The sequence below is a fragment of the Gambusia affinis genome, linkage group LG20 (assembly GCF_019740435.1).
Source record: "Gambusia affinis linkage group LG20, SWU_Gaff_1.0, whole genome shotgun sequence".
NCBI classification, from domain to species: Eukaryota; Metazoa; Chordata; class Actinopteri; order Cyprinodontiformes; family Poeciliidae; genus Gambusia; species Gambusia affinis.
The window spans coordinates 7,982,128-7,999,807 of NC_057887.1; the positions used below are offsets into that span (position 1 = coordinate 7,982,128).

Here is a 17,680-nt window from a genome sequence, read left to right on the forward strand (position 1 = left end):
TATATATACAGCAATGAAGGGTTTCCTACAGAAAACCTGCTAAGCCTGGTGGTATGAGCACCAGTCATTGTGCAGCCCACCAAGTTTTGGACTTAAGAATTTGTTAGTTGACAGAAAATTTGAAAATATGACTAGATCATTTTGTGTTAACAGAAGATATTATTAGCAATACCTAAACACCGGTCTTTTTCTGTAAAGTCTTAAAAAAGACACAAAAAACTGTTTCAGGCATTTCGTCCTAATTAAAGTGTCTAAAATTTGTTGATCCTTTATTTGTGACTTGTCACTTTATTTGCTGTCGTTCTTAACATGTAGACCAGTAAAGATCTGCAGTGGTTACAAAAACCGGTGTATAAAAAAACTCTACAATATATAAAGAAACCATTCTTAGCCTGGTGGCCCGCCAGGCTTTTAAAACTCTGGGGAAACCCTTTCATTGAGTATATATGATATATAGTACACGGATGTGCTTTTCAACATGCTGACATGTCTGTAATAAAAATCCTTTTTGTTTATTGATCTGATATAAAATACCACATTTTAAGTTGGAAAGCTTGAAATATCTTGTCATGTGTATAATAAAACTTTATATTGAGTTTTGTTATTTTAACTGAATGAATTTTGAGAAAACAAAGAAAAAGCATAAAAGCAAAAAATCTTCTGACCGTTCCTTGATAATAAAAAACAAAACAGTACATCTGAATCCCACAGAAAGAAAGGAATTACTCAAAATGCTGGGCAACTTTATGCAATTTTTGTAAATGCAACTAAATTCAAAAATATGTCACAAAAGGTTATTGTTAACCTTTAGTAACCTTACTGTTGACCTCACATGCCTATTTTGTTATTTCTCTTCCTCACCAGGTGTTTGTATTTCATGCTATCATTTTGTGTCTGTTTATTTCTTATGGCAGTCAGGTATTATAAAATATAGATATATTATTACCAAAAACACACACTGCACCACACTTAATTTTGTCTACACTAAAGGCCAATAGTCTTAATACCCATGTAATCCTACATACCTATTAATTTCATGTGGGTAGATTGTCATATTATATCGCAGCAAACGCAACAAACTGACCCCTTCTTGAGGTTTATTGATTATTCTCCCTCCCATTCGGAGACCTTGTTGATATGTGTGTGTACCTGCGGGGTCATAGCCCAGGATGTATGAGTCATCTGTCTGAGGGGCGGGGCCTGATGGAGGAGGTCTGGATGCAGGATGTGGTCTCTGGGATGGCATTGAGCCTTGGCGAGAGAGCGCGCCCCCTAGGGATAGGGGAGACACGTGCAGGTTGAGGTGGGCATGCAAAAAATACGTTCCGTGCAGGGATCGGGTATGAACCAAATGCGTGCATGGGGGAAAAGGTTTGGAGCTTGAATATTTCCTCATGTATATGCAACAGCATAAACCAGGACAAATCCTCTCTGGGGTTACATAACAAGCCGCTGAATAGGAATGTAAGATCACAAGTTGCACAGAAAGAGACAGAGCTCGCTGACTCTTTTTGTGCTGATACCGCCAACATCACAGGACTCACACACTCAGCTGAGTTCGCTCTAAATGCAAAGTGCCTGTAAGACTTTTTCTGAGTCGCACTTTCATGTCTTCCCCTCCTCACGCGTGAGCGACGAATGCACAGCGACTGCACACACAATCTCCAAGCAGAGACTGCGGGGGGCTTTAGCACTGAGCTGACACTTTGCAGTCTGGGAAGCAGTAATCCTATCAATGCATGTCTGTGTGAGTCGGAGCGCTTCGGCCCGTGCGTATGCAACTGTGCGTCTGCGTCTGTTGCGGTCGCTCGACCTCTCAGCCTATGAATGTCGGTGGCTTCTCGGCAGCAAAACAAGAACAGGGCTCCCGTTGCTTTCAGTCACTTAGATCAAAAGAGCTGATTTACAAGCGGGATGAAACCTCAAATGTTATTTCTCATGTACATGACTTGAGGCCTTACAGATAGAATAACTTGCTGCCACAAGTAATCTGAGATTTTTCAATAATTTCCCAGAGTTCTTGTTAAGGAAACATATTTGGTGTTGAGGCCTCCACGGAACCGCCGGAGTCGCACTGAGATTGAATTACGCAAGTGAAGTCTGGTTATTAATTAGGTTACTTCTGAACGCAACTGGCTTCATTAGATTTTAAAGGGAGTCGAATGCAAATTAAGGTGATTTTATCGATTAATCAAATTTTTTGTTTGTGAAGTGTTAATATTCAGGAAATCTGGATTTTATTTTTCACCAATGCACTCGTGGGGTTTCCATAGCTGAGAGTGACATCAGTCCGCCGAGGGTCTACCATGTTGTTTATCAAGCATTTTATTTATTTGGACTTTGTATTCAGACCAAGAGCCAGGAAGTATGATTGAAATAAAAGCAAGTTTTAAAAAGTATTTTCTGTCAGAATTCTTTTTAAGAAAAGAAAGATAAAGGGGGGGAAAAAATCTGTAACACTTTATTTGACGGGATGTGCATAAGACTGACATGACACAGTCATAAATGTGAGCTGTCATGAATGTTTAAAATTGTTGTTATGAAGTGTCATTCAGTAAATAATGACATTTTTAATGCAAAGGTGACAATTTTAATGGCCTTTTAATACAAGTTTTAATGACACTTTGCATTAAAAGTGTCATTATTAGCTGAATAATGCACAGCTGACACTTTTGCATTAAAAGTGTCATTATTTACCGAATGACACTTCACGACGATAGTCGTAAACATTCGTGAAAACTTCATCTTCATGACAGCTGTTACATTTAAATGTTCATGTATGAATACTTTTGCGGTGCACTGAAACTGTTGAATTCAACCCTACTGGGATTACATCTACAAAATGCCCAACCTTTATTCATGTACACACTACATGTTTGTCTACCTGCTCTCCTGCTGAGGACCTCCACCACGGAAGGCGGGAAGAAGCCCACCCTGTCGGTCCCCCGCTGACTGTCATGGATGTGGCCTTTCCAGCGGCCGTCTGAGTGCTGCTCCAGGACCTGGCGGCAACAAATGACAGCACGCTTCTGTTAGAAGACAAGTCTGCCTCTGAGAACAGCCATTAGTCGCACAACAGCTCACAGAGAAATTACAGAAGAACGAGCCAAAATATCCCGTCTCGATTGATTAAAGCAAATCCAATTCGTTGCCAGCACTGCATCAGCTCGAATTAACATCTGATTCTTCCACTAAAGCACTTAAGGCGATAATAAGAGAAAGCCAGTCAGCTGGCAAAAACGCAATCTATTCATCAAGAGTGCCAACAACATACCTGGAAGGAACAAAAACAAACCTACATGGCAGTCCGCGGCTGCAGTCGAGTTCAAACACGACTGGGGGAGTGGCGTATCGAAATACGTAGAACGAGAACAGATAAACACACACATGCATGAGTTAAGAGTGTGTGAGTGTCTTTGTATATAGGTGGGGGCCTGGTAAGAGGTTGTGGGGGAGGGGAAACAACCTGGTAATTAGACATGTTTGAGCCCATCTTTCTGCTGTGGTCTCCTGTTCAAAGTTCACTTAATTATCCCAAAACATCCCACACAAATCCCAACAGCACAACTGTTCTAACACGGGCCTTCAACCCCCATTACAAGAACACAGAGCAGAGCAGCAGGAGAAAAGGTAGACCATGTCCAGAGTTAGAAAGCAAAGTTCATAGATAACTCACCACTACTATTTAAAATGCTGCTTTTGTAATTACTGGACTCTGATTTGTCCGGCACTAGAATCTCCTGATTACAGACGAGCCTGGAGGTTTTGGCAGAGACACACACACTGTTTTGTGGCTTCATCAATTTGAGTTCTTTTGTGATTCTCTTGTACACTTAAGAACAATTAAAGCAATTTTATGACTTTCCTATCCTATTTATTACATTGGCATCCATTCTTTTCGATAATGTTGGATCTCAACTTCTGGACCAGATTCTGATTTTTTTTTTTCTTCTTTGGTGCTCAGAGTTGATTCCAGTTTGTTGGCTTGTTTGTTTCTCCAGCTGCTTTTTAAAAACAAACAAAAAAAAATAACTTCAGGTGTTTGTTTTTTTAAGAAAACACAGCGATACACCAAATATATTTTGTAGTGTTTTCGTGGATATTTTGTTGACTTGATTTACAAACGGAGGATTTTGACATACTTCGCCGAGAAGGTCCAGCCAAACCTCTTGTCACTCCTTTGCTTCTCTATGTACAATTTTCCAGATCTCTCACTGACACACAGATTGAATCAAAACACTTCCCTATAAGAACAAGTCAGAACTTGTGATACCACACATTCTTGTTTGTTTTCTCAGAAAAAAATATTTCACAAAGAGTAATAAGGAGCATTTCTGAAAGAAACTAACATCTTTGTACTTCCTGCACAATTTCACAGTTTTTTATTTTTATTTTTTTCCTTGGACTTTATGTGCTGCTCCTCTTGTCTTCAACTTTATGTTGATGCTGACAAAGCTCTGCAGTTGTAGTAACTTTATTCTGGAGGGACTTTCTTGGGAGAAATATGCTCTTGGCTGCTCCTGAAACGTCATAGTCTCTGATTATTAAAAAAAAAAGTTTCTTCAGCTGCAATATTCCTAAGAGGTATAGGTTTGGAAAAAGTGATGACACCTGCATGCTTTTTGGAAATAATCATTGCTCTTTTCATGAAAATAAAAACTTTCTGAAATGGATTAATATGTATCTGATCACAGGCTGCACAGAGGCGCACTTGGTAGAGCTGCTGCCTTGCAACAAGAAGGTCCTGGGTTCGATTCCCGGCCGGGGGTCTTTCTGCATGGAGTTTGCATGTTCTCCCTGTGCATGGTGGGTTCTCTCCGGGTTCTCCGGCTTCCTCCCACAGTCCAAAAATATAATTGTCAGGTTAATTGGTCTCTCTAAATTCTCCCTAGGTTCGAGTGTGTGTGTGAATGGTTGTGTGTCTCTGTGTTGCCCTGCGACAGACTGGTGACCTGTCCAGGGTGAACCCGCCTCTCGCCCGGAACGTTAGCTGGAGACTGACACCAGCAACCCTCCTGACCCCATTAGGGACAAAGGGTGATTAGAAAATTGATGGATGGATGGTATCTGATCACAAGGCACAATGACGAAAAAACAAGTTTACAAAAAAAAACAAAAAACTGAAGCCTCACTGTTTTTATCACTGTCTAAACTTTTAGTCATGACTTTCTGCTACCACTCGTATGTAGGAAATCTGAGCTGTAAGGAACCTAAAGTCTAATACTGAGGGATGAGGAAGTTAAAAAGTCAACAGAATTATTTTTAAATTCAACTTTGGCCCCACCCTGGTGGTCACAAAAACACAGCAAGTATCCCAAATATGATGTAATAACATGCTACGGCTTTAACCCGCCGTGGGAAAGCAAATTGCTGCAAGGCGACGACTACGCAGGGACAGTTTTCACAACAGGAAGACATGCAAAAATAGTCACCATAATAAGCTCCCCAGCACGCAGGTTGAGCGCAGTGGGGTCGTGGAGATTCCAGTAGTCCTTCACTGCTCTGACTTGGAGGGAACTGGACGCTTCTGCAAGGACCAAAACTACAGTGATTCCCCCTGCGCGACTTCTCAGGAGGTTCACCTTGCAGAAACAAACCTCTAAGCAGCTGCTTGATGTCTCTGCTGGCTGTGGAAGTGGTGAACTGGTTGACGATATCCAGAGCTGTCTGGTTGTACGTGTTGCGCAGGTTCACGTTGATCCCTGCCTGCGCACAAACAAAGTCAGACCCACTTTATTCCCGAACGACAAACGGTCTGCCTTTTCAAATCACAAAGTTAAGTGGACAGAGACTTCTAACGGTCATTACATCGAGCAGCAGCCGCACTACTTCTGTCTTGCCGTAGAGGGCGGCCTCATGCAGAGCGGTCCCCGCTTTGGTGGCTCTGTTGATGTCGATGCCGGCTTTAAGCAGCAACCTGGGAAACGAAATCAGAAACGGTCACTGAGACCGCAGGCAAACATCGTCCATTCGACTGCTGCAGGCGTTTACAGCATCGCATTCAAGTCCACGTGTAGGTATTCTGCTGGCAGAGACGCAGAAGGAGGATGAGGCAGGTTTTAAAGTTTTGCTAAAGGACTTTATGTTTGACTGCAGGATACCATACTGTGCCATGCTTGATTGACAGACATAACATACCATGTTCACTGTAACAGGGGAAAAAAAATTGTTTCAAATGCTCTGAATTATTTGCGGTACCATCAGCTTTGCTTAATCTATCTGTGGCTCATAAAGACTTTACAGCATTCTTAACTCTGTTGGCCAGGAGGCTGATTTTGTTATGGCAAGTCTTCAGCTTCTCCTTCTCATACAGACTAGATCAACGAAGTGATCCACCAAGTGAAAATAGAGATCAGACTGACATTATCTGGTGCTGGGCACAAACTTGAAAGAATCTGGAACCTCTTTTTATCATACATTAACTGCATGTCTTGTTCTGTTGACTGAGCTTGTCTGGCGGATGCATTACGTTGCTTAAAGACCTTGAACTGTCTTTACAGTTACATACATACTGTGGTGCATTTGTACGTTTAAGTTGCGCCTGTGGAAAAGATGCGTGAGTTTTTCTTCACAAGCCTCTCAAAACTGTGGCCATCCCTTTTTTCTTGTGCATCTTACTCTACAATACAACTTGACTTTGCAGTGAATACAGCACTATGTACTCTATCCAAGGCAGCTTCTGTAATACAGTAATCTTGACTGAAAAATTTGCATTAGTTGAAAACCATAATCATCAAAACTAACAGAAATAAACATTTTAAATACACCACTCTGTGTAATGGATCTTTGAAGGAGTTCCATTTTCAGCTTAGGTTCTAACCAGATGTAGAAAGCTGACAACAATTAGGTGATCCAACGAGACCATCAATGTGGCAAAGCCCTGATTAGGAATTCCTATCTGTCTTCAACTAAGTGATTTCTTAACCTATGTGCTGAATAGTTTTCTGTTTGTATTCCCAGCTTCTGAACTTTCCTTCTCAGGAGAGTCAGAGTGGAGATGGTGTTGCAAAAACATTTGCTTATTTAAGAAGGATGAAAGCCATCGGCAGAGTGTCTAACAGACAGGGTGGAGTTACTTGGCCAACTGAAAACATATCCGACATATTTACACACAAACAAGCATAAGTTTAAAAAAGAAAGTGTAAAGTCAGCTGAGAAAAACAGAACATGAGGGTGTGCAGCTTTAGATTTGGTATGAGGTGACATCAGACTGCCACAAAGAAATAGCAGAGGATTTACAATGATCCAAGTTTTTATTTACTGTTAAACTCGTTCATGTTTTTGCATGCAGTCAATTCATTTCAGGGTAATTGAAAACTAAAAAGCTCCTCAAATCCCTCAACTCCCTTCTAGACTTAAATCCTATTCTACCCCACCTGTACCTCCTATCAGCCACCTCCGTCACCAGTCCGCCTGCTGAACCAAGGACTCCCATGAGGCAACGCCCCATCAGAAGTAAGAGGACGCCCCAAGCCGCACACCAACCAGAATGTGGAGTAGGCCAAGACTGAACTCTGTGATCCATGGCCTGCTCATACCCCACTGTCTGCGGCACCCCAAGACCCACTGACCCTAAGCACCAACTATAGTTGGTATTTCCTTCCAAAAAAACAAGGAAAACCATGATCTTGTTCTTCATAGTTAGTGGAGGCAATTATAAACAACAAAATAGACTCCTGGGTTGTATATTGTGTAAGGCTGGCACCCAGCTTTCAAAAACGGAATGCTTAGTCAATGTGAAGTGATAAAGAATGCAGAAAAAAAGGTTAATCAGACACTGCTTACGCACTTCAAGGCTGAAGGATTGCACTTTATACATGGCTTTTCATAGAGTCTAGATACAAATAGTCATAACTCATGGAGATGTTCACTCCCCACAGTGTACCATGCAGTAACAAGATTTGAAGGATCCTAAATCAAACTGCATGCAGTCCAATAATCTGAACGTTAACTGCAATTAATGTCAGAAATCACTGATTTACATTCTATATTAGATCTGGGGAAGAATCTAAAACAGATGAGGGCATCACCCACTACACAAGCAAACACCCCTAACCCTCATTGCACAAACATTCTCACTGATTTACAAGGTACAATAAAAAACAACTCTGTCATTCCGGCAAATGCTTGCTCAATCTTGTTGGAGTGCAAAAATTAATAAACTGGTGTGTATTTTCAGTAAACCAGGGCATTCCAGTCCTAAGTGCTTCAGTTGAAGGAACAAGGTTTTTTTTTCTCTCTTGTTGCTTGAAGACATTTTGCCTCTCATCCAAAAAATGAATGAGACGCAAACTGGCATGTTAAATGTTATGGTCAGGGAAGTGCAAGTAAAAACATACTGAACATGCAAGGCTTGTTGAAAGAGACTTTCTTGACAAACGGACTAAACAGATTGAAGTGGACTAAACAGGGTTGGTGAGAATGCACCTTAAAGTTGCCTTTTCCCTCATTTCAAGCCTGGCAGGGTCCATCTATTTATGACCCAAGCAGAAACATAAAGCAGAGAACATCCCTGAGTTATGGGCCACACAATGGTGCATGCACATTGTTCACATCGGTTCACTGGGTGGGTTGGTTAAAATTGACCACTTTAAATTGAAGGGTGTACCCTGCCTCTTGCCTAAAGACCACCAAGGGAAAGACACCAGCCCCCTCGACCCTGCCAAGGACCAAGCTGCTACAGAAAATGTGGTTTTCTCACTTGATTACGTCTTTGTGTCCATTCCTGGCTGCCAGGTGGAGGGGAGTGGTGGAGGGGGAATCCAGACTGTCGTTCCCTCTCTCTCCTTCTAAGAGCGCTGGCACCATGTTACTGCTGAGCAGCAGCTGAGCCACCTAAAGAGAAATCAGTCCAAAGATGACGTTCTTACCGGCAGATTTAGGAAAGGAATTATAACATAAATGATGTATGTGTATATATATATATAAACCATGTGTCCCCGTGTACATCACTGTAAATGACAATTTATATAGAAAGAGATTAACTTGCACATTGGGGCTTATCCGCTGCCCAGCAGCTGTCATAAGACGGTATGTATGTGGTAAAAACAGCCCAAAGCTCTCTTTTCTTTCACAGCTTAACTGCACACTTAGACTAGTTGAGAGAGCATTAAACAGGCACAAAAAGGGTGTCTAATTTTGACTTTTAGTGCAAGCAAAACATCTCACGGGCTGGTTTATATCTGGCGGATGTGGCAGAGAAACAGTAAATTATGCCGCCAAAGTGCAACTTTCTGAACATTACAATGTCCAAAAGAGCCACTTAGGCCCTTTCACTCAAACAGGCTTAGCTGACCAGAGTCACTTCATTCTAACCTCTGGTTTATGTTAGACTTAAGGCGCCCTCACTCATGCATAAGGAGAAAAGAGTGTTTTCACAGATAGCTGCAGATAACTGGATTAAGCGTCTAAATCTCTTCATACGAGGTCAAGAAACGTGACGAAGCAAAGGGCTACAATTGTATTTCCAATAGAACTGGCACGGGAACCAACTTGATGTCATTCTGTGACATTATCACCAAGTGAAGTGATCTGTTTTAATCCAACGACCAAAATAGTCAGATAAGGAAAACAACACAAATAGCCCGGTACCTTGAGTCGGCCAAACTCGCAGGCCAAATCCAGAGGAGTCTTCTTCGCCTTGTTCATGAGGCAGGGATTAGACTGGTGCTGCAGCAGCATCTCAGACTGAGAGCAAAAGAGAGAGAGTGCAACACACTGTGAGCAGTACAGCGCCTCATGTATAATACACCAACACTCACACACCAGTCATCCTCTACATGTGTTTCCCTCTTCGCCTTTCACCAAGAGAGGAGGAAGGAACATATGATAGCTGCTGTGTGGATCCTGAGATGGATTGTCAACTTTGTGGGAAATGCTGCTCTACTAACGAGGTCGTATCTCAAAGGAGGTCCAGTTACAGGTGGACGAGTGTTTGCACATATGGTCTGAGTTACTTCTTTGAACCTTTCCGGTATAATCATTTGCCTTCATTGGACTATTCCTCATGAGAACCAACACCTGGTCCTAATAAAGGTGGATCATTATTTTTAGGTAAGGGACAAGTATTAGAGATGATATGTGAATCAAGTTTTTGATGCGTCCTGGTACTGCACTGTAGGTCTATTAATTTGAGCAGAATGGAAAGCAGATGATCATTTTATTTGGTTTGAAAGGTCTTGTTGGGATGTGATCCCAAGGTGTCACACAAAAGAAATGTAAAAAGCTGAAAAATTAAAGATGAGCAATAAGGGTAAGGCTCAAAATAATAAACTATCAAAATTTGACCTAATAAAGATGCAAAAATCTACAGAGCATTACAAGTAAATTAACAATCCGATTAATCAGAATGTAGGATATTAGATAGAAATGGAGACAAGAGACAAAAAATTAGAAGAATAAGATTAAAAAAGATTATGAAAAATATTTTACAAATTGAATACTTAAAAGTATTGGCTAAAGTTATACAAAGGGTCTGTAATCATATTTGTCATATTTGGTGTTTTGTCTGGAAAGGTGCAGCATATCCAGGTTGGTGTCCAAGGCCTTATAGTTTAGAAACTAGAATAACCCAATAGGAAATAGATGCATATGCTGAGTGTTCGTAAAAGTGAAAAAATAATGAAAAAAGTACAATGGAAAAAAAAAAAGACAAGAATCAAAAATTGAAGTAAAGACGACAACTTTGGTACAGAGATGAACAGAAGTTAATACAATAAGGGCTAGGAATATGAAGCCATGTGTCTGTGTGTGCGTTGTAGGAGGAAAACGTATGTCACTGAAAGAAAGAAATGTCATTGTGTGCAACAATGGAATTACTAGCATTGTTGATGAACAATAACAGCCAAAGACACAATGGGTTTAAGTTTCAGCGGAATGGGATGACTGGTAAAGCCTTGAACCAGTGAGTCTTTTGAACTCACCACCTCGTAATGTCCGTACTGCGCAGAGAGATGTAAGGGTATCTGTCCGTCATGGGAAGGAGCGTTGACTGAAGCCGCCCCTCTCAGCAGCAGTAAAACAGAGTCGGATTTTCCCTGCCACGCCGCGTAGTGGAGAGGACGCATGCCTGCGGACAACAGCGGCGAGCTAAGTTGAGGAAAGCGACTAATATCATTTTTTAAAATTGGTTTAATCTACAAAATGTCTAAATTCAAATCTGGACAATGGAATCTATGAAAACTGAAGGTACTTTATGTCTGCAGCACCATTTCATTTGTTTAGATGAATCCACTTCTGTTTTTAAAAGCAATACTACGTAGAAATCATTCTTATGTCTTAAAGCAAGAAGGACACAGTAATTTGGGAAAATGTATGGCTCCTTCTGCAAAATATGTGATCTCTAAGGTAGAACATGTTGCTCAATATTCTTCTCTTTTCGCATCGACTTCCACTGAAGTGGAAATGAGTTTTATTAAGGTCACACAGAGAAACGTATCTGGCTTCTTGATCATCTGGACAATCCTTTTTCTCTTTAAATTCAGAGGAAACTGCGTCCGTTTCTTTGCAGGTGTAAAACAAACTCTGATCACAGTGCATGGCTCCAGCTTCTAAGATGTTGGAACTGCAATAAACGCCTGATCATTCTGTTCATGAAAACATGCCAGAAGTAGAAATGGAGGATTTGAACATCAAAATTTACAAATTAAGCCATCTTTGGAACATAACTCTTTGTCGTAAGGCCTCAGACGGGCTTCCATGTATTGAATATCAATTACATTCAGGACGCCCAACACTGCAAGCGCTGGAAGTTAAATTTGACATTTCACAGAGCTCTTCAGGAATATATAGCTGACATGAAAGGCGACACACTCGTTCTCATGAGCCTTACATGCTTCAGGCCTGCAGCTCTAAGTTCCACTGTATTGCTTCTTCTTGGAAGTGAGGGAATACTTACCGTGGATCTGCTGTCACTTTGTGGGATGCAAACTTCAAAGCGTATAAGATTAAAGTTTTTTTTATTTTTTTTTTTTCATTTCAGTTAAACATACTTTCAGGAGAACCTCAGAACTGATGACGTTTCAGGCTCAGTTTAATCCCCCTTCGACTTGAGAAACATAACTTTATGTATTTAAACGGACATCTCTCCAAAATCGGTGATTTGTTGGCCGGTGAGGTTGTTCTGTCGTTTTTATACCGTTGATGTCCTTGATGTCCACCGTGGCTTGGGAGTCCAACAGCAGTGACAGCAGCTCAGTGGTGCCCGACAGAGCAGCATGGTGCAGAGCAGAGAAGCTGTGGGTAAAAAAAAATAAAAAATAAAAACAGACAGAAGGAGGAGAGGAAGAGAAGATGAGAGAATTTGTAAATTACACTGAATGCATCTAAATGCAGTGGCAGTTTTGAAGAATGTGTCTTCCAAAAGTGTACATCCCCACCTTTAGAAGAGGTCGAACAGAAAAGGAATTTGCGCTTTATCATTATTCTGGCTAAAACTTTATGGAGTTGTAAGGAAGACAGAAAAGTTCTTTCTGAGACAATTGCTTGAGAGAGCAATAAGGAGTAGGAAGGGGGATTTTGAGCAAACACACAACTTGTGCTGCAGTCACAACATGCTCCTCTAAAGTGGGGCTAATATAACAGCGTACAACCTACTAATAAGGGAAGAATGGCTGAGACCAAAAACCCAATCGTTGTTTAGGAAGCGCTCTAGTTTTCCCCTGTGGAGACATAGATGGATTCTACCAGACAAACTCCAACTAACTATCCAACCGTCCACTTTCAATACCTGCTTAATCTTTTCTGGATTGTTTTGGAGGTATGAACAAACACTCACACCTCAAGATGTGAGTGATGTGTTAGTTAGAGAGACTAATTAATTTTACGTGCATTACTCTCTGCTGTGAAAGAAAGTTAGAAATAACCCATGCATGCATTGGGGCAAGAATAGAAACTCCAACCAAAAAGGCCAAAGATTCAAACCCAGAATCTACTTGTTGCAACACACTTATGGCAACAACTGCAAACAGCTCCAAAAGTAAAACTGGTTTCATTACATGGGAAAGCCATCAAGATTCACCATTTGCAAGTTTCTTTTGTCCATGAACACTTCCCCTTTTTTAGTCTTCCTGATGTTGAGCTGAACTGAACAAGCTACAGATTCTGATACTCTGTTGATGCAATAAACTGTTAGCTGGCTTAACTTTTTGGAAACATTGTTACATGTCTCCAGCAAACCGGCAACATGGATGTGAGTCCACTCACATTCACTTGCAGCGTGAGAAAGCAAGTAACACGTCTTGATGATTATATTTCCAGTGGGGCTTTTGATAAAAGATTCTCTCCAGATGTTTGTTACAACAGAATTCATGACAAATTAAGTTACGTGTAAGAAATTAAAATGTACACAGAATACGAATTAAACATGTGAAAAAAATGGGGATGAACTCAGAAAGCATAAAGGCTCTAGAAAGTCAAGAAACCGAAGGAGTAATAAGTATTTACAAAAGTATGTGCAAATCCCTAAGAATGTCAAAAAAATACCAGTTGATTCAACTCTTATTCATGGCCCAGAAATGTTTGTCGTATATGTACAACTATCTCCTTCAAGACCTGTTCAAAACATACTGATGACATTTATTACAGAAGAGGTGAATATTCTGATGAGCACTGCTGGGTTAATACAGCAAAAGAAGAAAGACCATCAGTCTACTAAAATTCATCTACAATCTACTGCGCCTTTCATCCTCTTTGAGGATCACTGTGTAAATCACTTGAGATTTCTTAGCAATTTTTCCCTCTAGAACCAAGAACCACTCACAAAGATCCTCAGAAACACACAGAATTAGCGGTTACAGTTTTTCAGTGAAAAGATGTCCTGCACTCTTATTCACAAAACATGAACATAAACAGAAAAGACATGTTGAAGCTTGTGAAACATGGGATTTCGTACACAAACAAATTTTTAACTCTTTGGATGTCATTGCACACATTATACAGCAGAAACAGAACTGCTCATGACTCTCAAAGAACCAGGAACTTTACAGTGAATGACTATTTAAGGTTTCGGCTCTAGCAAACTGCAGAAAAATAGCATAAAATTGATTTTTCAGTGGGACACTGATAACAAACACACAGCCAAGAAAAACGTGGCTGTGTGTTTCAGACAGATAAAACTTAAATCTACTTGAACGTCCATGAAAATTGAGGAACTGATGTGTTTAGTGCTTACTTTTCCTGCTTTCTCTCTTCTCTCAAGTGCATGTCAACCACATCTCACCACCTGTTACTGAAACTTCTCACTGACATGAGCTGAATACGTGTCAGTGTGATGGCGTTGACTTAGTGACGGCCAGCTGTTTACTCACGCTTCACAATCCTCTTCTCGCCTTACCAATGATCTCATCTTTCACAGGCAGTCCCTTCCTTCCTGCCTACCACCCAACCACGTAGCAGTTCCTTCGCTGATGGACAGCTTGATGTCAACACCTCCCATTGTGTGCCACCTCCCACACGCCACGGGAGGCGGCACACTGCATGCAGACACACGCAGAAGTTATCGTTCAACATAGTTACATTGTACAAAATCCAAAACAATCGGTCCACAGCTTGCATTTGAGATGGATTGTCTTATTAAATAACTTTCTTCTCCAACACAGATTTTCTTATTTCTTACTAAGAGAGCTGAAACTCAAAGGCATGTTTCCAAAACTACTATTGTGTAAAAACAAGCAGTGCCGGATCCATCTCTGAATGCAACAGCACTCATAAAACTAGCACTTCCCAACAGAACCATGTTGGTAAGTTTGGTGAAAGTACCTTTCTAGCCCCTAAGGGACCATCCTGAATTTGTAATACAGAATTAATACTAGAGATAAAGACACTCAGTGCACTCAGGGCGAATAATGATATTTAAAGACAGAAGAAGAAGTTACAATGTTTGACATTCATGCTGGTGGACAGAAACCAGGATTTAGGAATATGAACAGAGGAAATAGGAGCAAGAGCACAATAATAAATCAAAGACTGTACTGAAACCTAAACAGGTCAATTTGTCAAATGTACAATACTTTGCGCTATAGAAAGTCAAAGTCAGTTTTAGAGGTTGACTTCTAAAAGCCAAACCAGGCACTCAGTCTGCAAATTTACCCTTGGTTGAAAGGCCTATAGACAGAACAACAGTTTCTTGTAAATGTAACATTCTTTTATGCCTTTTCCCAGCTCCAATAAATTTTAAATAAATGAATAAAAACCTTTTCTGTCAGGTTTTCACACTGTGATCACCCACTGATGGCAAAGGCATAAAGGCTTTCTGTCTTTTCAGGTTTGCTGGACTTGTAAGACAGCCATTTCAATTTCTGAAAAGATCTTGAGGGGGGTTTGAGACGAATAACGTCAAATGTTTGACCCAGAGAGACTTTGCGTGAGGGTCCAACAGGCTGTCCAAGAAGACCCATGCGGATCTTAATCATGCTGACTGCAGAACCGAAGCCCTTCTGTGAGAGAGAGGCTTAGATAACAAAGAAAATCTTCAAAGGACGTGTTTCATTCAATGACACGAACCTGCCGATTTCAACTTAGTAGGGAGTAATAACACTCAAAAGTTTAATTCTGATGAGAAAAAAAATCTACCTTAACCACCCTGAAGGCTAGTAGCATGAAACGAATACCTCACTGGACAGGGTTAGGATAACTTATTAAAATAGTGCACATTAATCAACACTACAGCGGTTTATGGCCATATTGAAGAGGACCAACTATACCAGAGGTTCCCAAACTCGGTCCTCGAGGGCCGGCATCCTGCATGGTTTAGTTCTCTCCCTGGTGGCACCAACAACCTTTTCAGCATGTCAATGTTCTTCTTAGGCCTTCTAACGAGCCAACATTTGATCCAGGTGTGTTAAACCAGGGAGAGAACTAAAACATGCAGGAGCCCGGCCCTCGAGAACCGACTCTGGGCACCACTGGTCTATACAGATCACTGCGCCCAAACAGCAAATGGCAAAAACAAATGGCAGTTCCAGACTGTGGATGCCCTTTGTGAAGTTACCTTTACTAACCTACTGTTTTTCTATAAACGTCCTGCTCAGCTTTTCTTCATTTACAAGTTAATGCAACTTTCCACTTACTGTATCTCATGTAGGGCCAGAAACAGTACATTTTAATCACTTCTAAATATTTGACAGATGTGGTGATCCACACAAAAGTCAGTACCTAGTAATTTCCTGCCCTGGAGTTACGGTAATGACTCCGAGCAGCAATCTATGTCAGTACTTGTGTGAGCTTCGTGAGTCACGGATTGAAGACTGCAAACAAACAGTAGGCGGTCACATGTAGAATAGTATTTTTTTTCTTTCGCCTGCCTTATCTACAGAACAAATGGAACTTTTCTCTCACCCGTCTGAGTCCTGGTAATTGATGTTGAGTCTCTTGTTGGAGCCCAGCAACTCTGGAAAAATGACAGAGAAAGGGACGGGGAGTCGGAGGGTACAGAAAAAAGACAATAAGTGTTTTTGGTACAAAGTTTGTTATTTCACCTGAGCTCACCAGAAATCCTTCCAGCCTCATGTGTGTGTGTGTTTCTTTTTCCCTTAAGTCTCCCCCACCCTCCTCATCATCACTTCTTATCATGACAGCCCTGACAGGATGGAGAGCTTTCCTCACCCTTCCCCTCTCTTGGTGCTTCTGACTCCATCATGACAGCCAAATGAGTCATAAACAAATGACTCTGCCTCACAGAAACAAAATATTCCACCTCATTTGCAATGTTAGCGTCTCACAGCTCTTTGGTATTCGAACTGACAACCATGAAAACAAGAAGGTATGCCAGGAGAAAGCATCTGCATTTCTTTCCTTCCACAGCGTCACAGTCTACACGTTTATTTTCCACTCACCTTGAAAGCGACACACTGCTATTTGTCCCATGTCTTCATTTATTCAGCTGCTAACCCCTCCGAGTGCCACCGTTCCAAGCCAAGATCACGAATGAGCTGACAACTAAAACTGTTTCCTACTTCACGATGTCAACAAATAGTACACCAAAGATTGTATCCTCAATAAAGCTGCTCGGTGTGTGCAGTCTAAGCACTCTCATATAATTTTCTTAATCCAAGGTATCAAAAACAGATCTGTACTTGCAAAACACAAACTTCCTTTTTTTACATGCCTAATCCGCTGTTCATCTTTAGGTATTACCTAGAATCAAGCAAGACTACTCGCCCAATTCTACTTAACCCTTAAAAGCCTCATTGATAAACATTTTAGGCTTCAAATAACAAACATCTTTCTCAATCTCATTCACCTAATCCTCCTGTCTCAAACGACAGCTCTTGACTGCAACCTCTCCTCTCACCCAGCTAAATATCCTCTGACGTCCTACAGCTGATGTCCGCTCCAAAGGCCCGACTGTTCGGCAAGACCCACACAGGAACCAGACAGCCAAGTTACTGCTCTAGATACAGCGCCATTCATGGCCGCAAATTACCCCCATTATTTTCTCCCACGGAGGTGCGGAATACCGCACAGCAGTGTGTGTTTGGACAGGACACACGGAGCGAGACGGGAAGAGGAAGAGATAGAGCTGGACAGTGGGAGTTGGGAGATGTCAGTTTCCATTATAATGGAGCCAAAATTGCACAAGTTTTAGCTTGAGAGGCCTTGACCGGTGAGCAGCCAATCAGTGAACATGGATTTTGATATGTGAACAACCAGGTGGTGTTGACGGCGCCCTTTAGTAGGGCTG

At 41.3% G+C, this 17,680-nt stretch overlaps 1 protein-coding gene across 5 annotated transcripts in view; it reads right to left on the minus strand.

Annotated features, from left to right (window-relative positions):
• Positions 1–17,680, minus strand: part of LOC122823197 (caskin-2-like) — a 62,930-nt gene that overhangs the window by 12,666 nt on the left and 32,584 nt on the right. For 3 of the 5 annotated variants that reach the window (XM_044102578.1, XM_044102577.1, XM_044102576.1), the window contains exons 3-12: positions 16,336–16,387; positions 12,137–12,234; positions 10,923–11,068; positions 9,592–9,687; positions 8,702–8,835; positions 5,809–5,917; positions 5,598–5,706; positions 5,433–5,527; positions 2,885–3,002; positions 1,150–1,272 (exon numbers count right to left, since the gene is read on the minus strand). In XM_044102578.1, coding sequence (XP_043958513.1) covers positions 1,150–1,272; positions 2,885–3,002; positions 5,433–5,527; positions 5,598–5,706; positions 5,809–5,917; positions 8,702–8,835; positions 9,592–9,687; positions 10,923–11,068; positions 12,137–12,234; positions 16,336–16,387 — 1,080 coding nt within the window. Of the gene's footprint in view, positions 1–1,149; positions 1,273–2,884; positions 3,003–5,432; positions 5,528–5,597; positions 5,707–5,808; positions 5,918–8,701; positions 8,836–9,591; positions 9,688–10,922; positions 11,069–12,136; positions 12,235–16,335; positions 16,388–16,832; positions 17,343–17,680 lie in introns of those variants that run through there. The other 2 variants (XM_044102579.1, XM_044102580.1) reach the window with 2 other exon arrangements.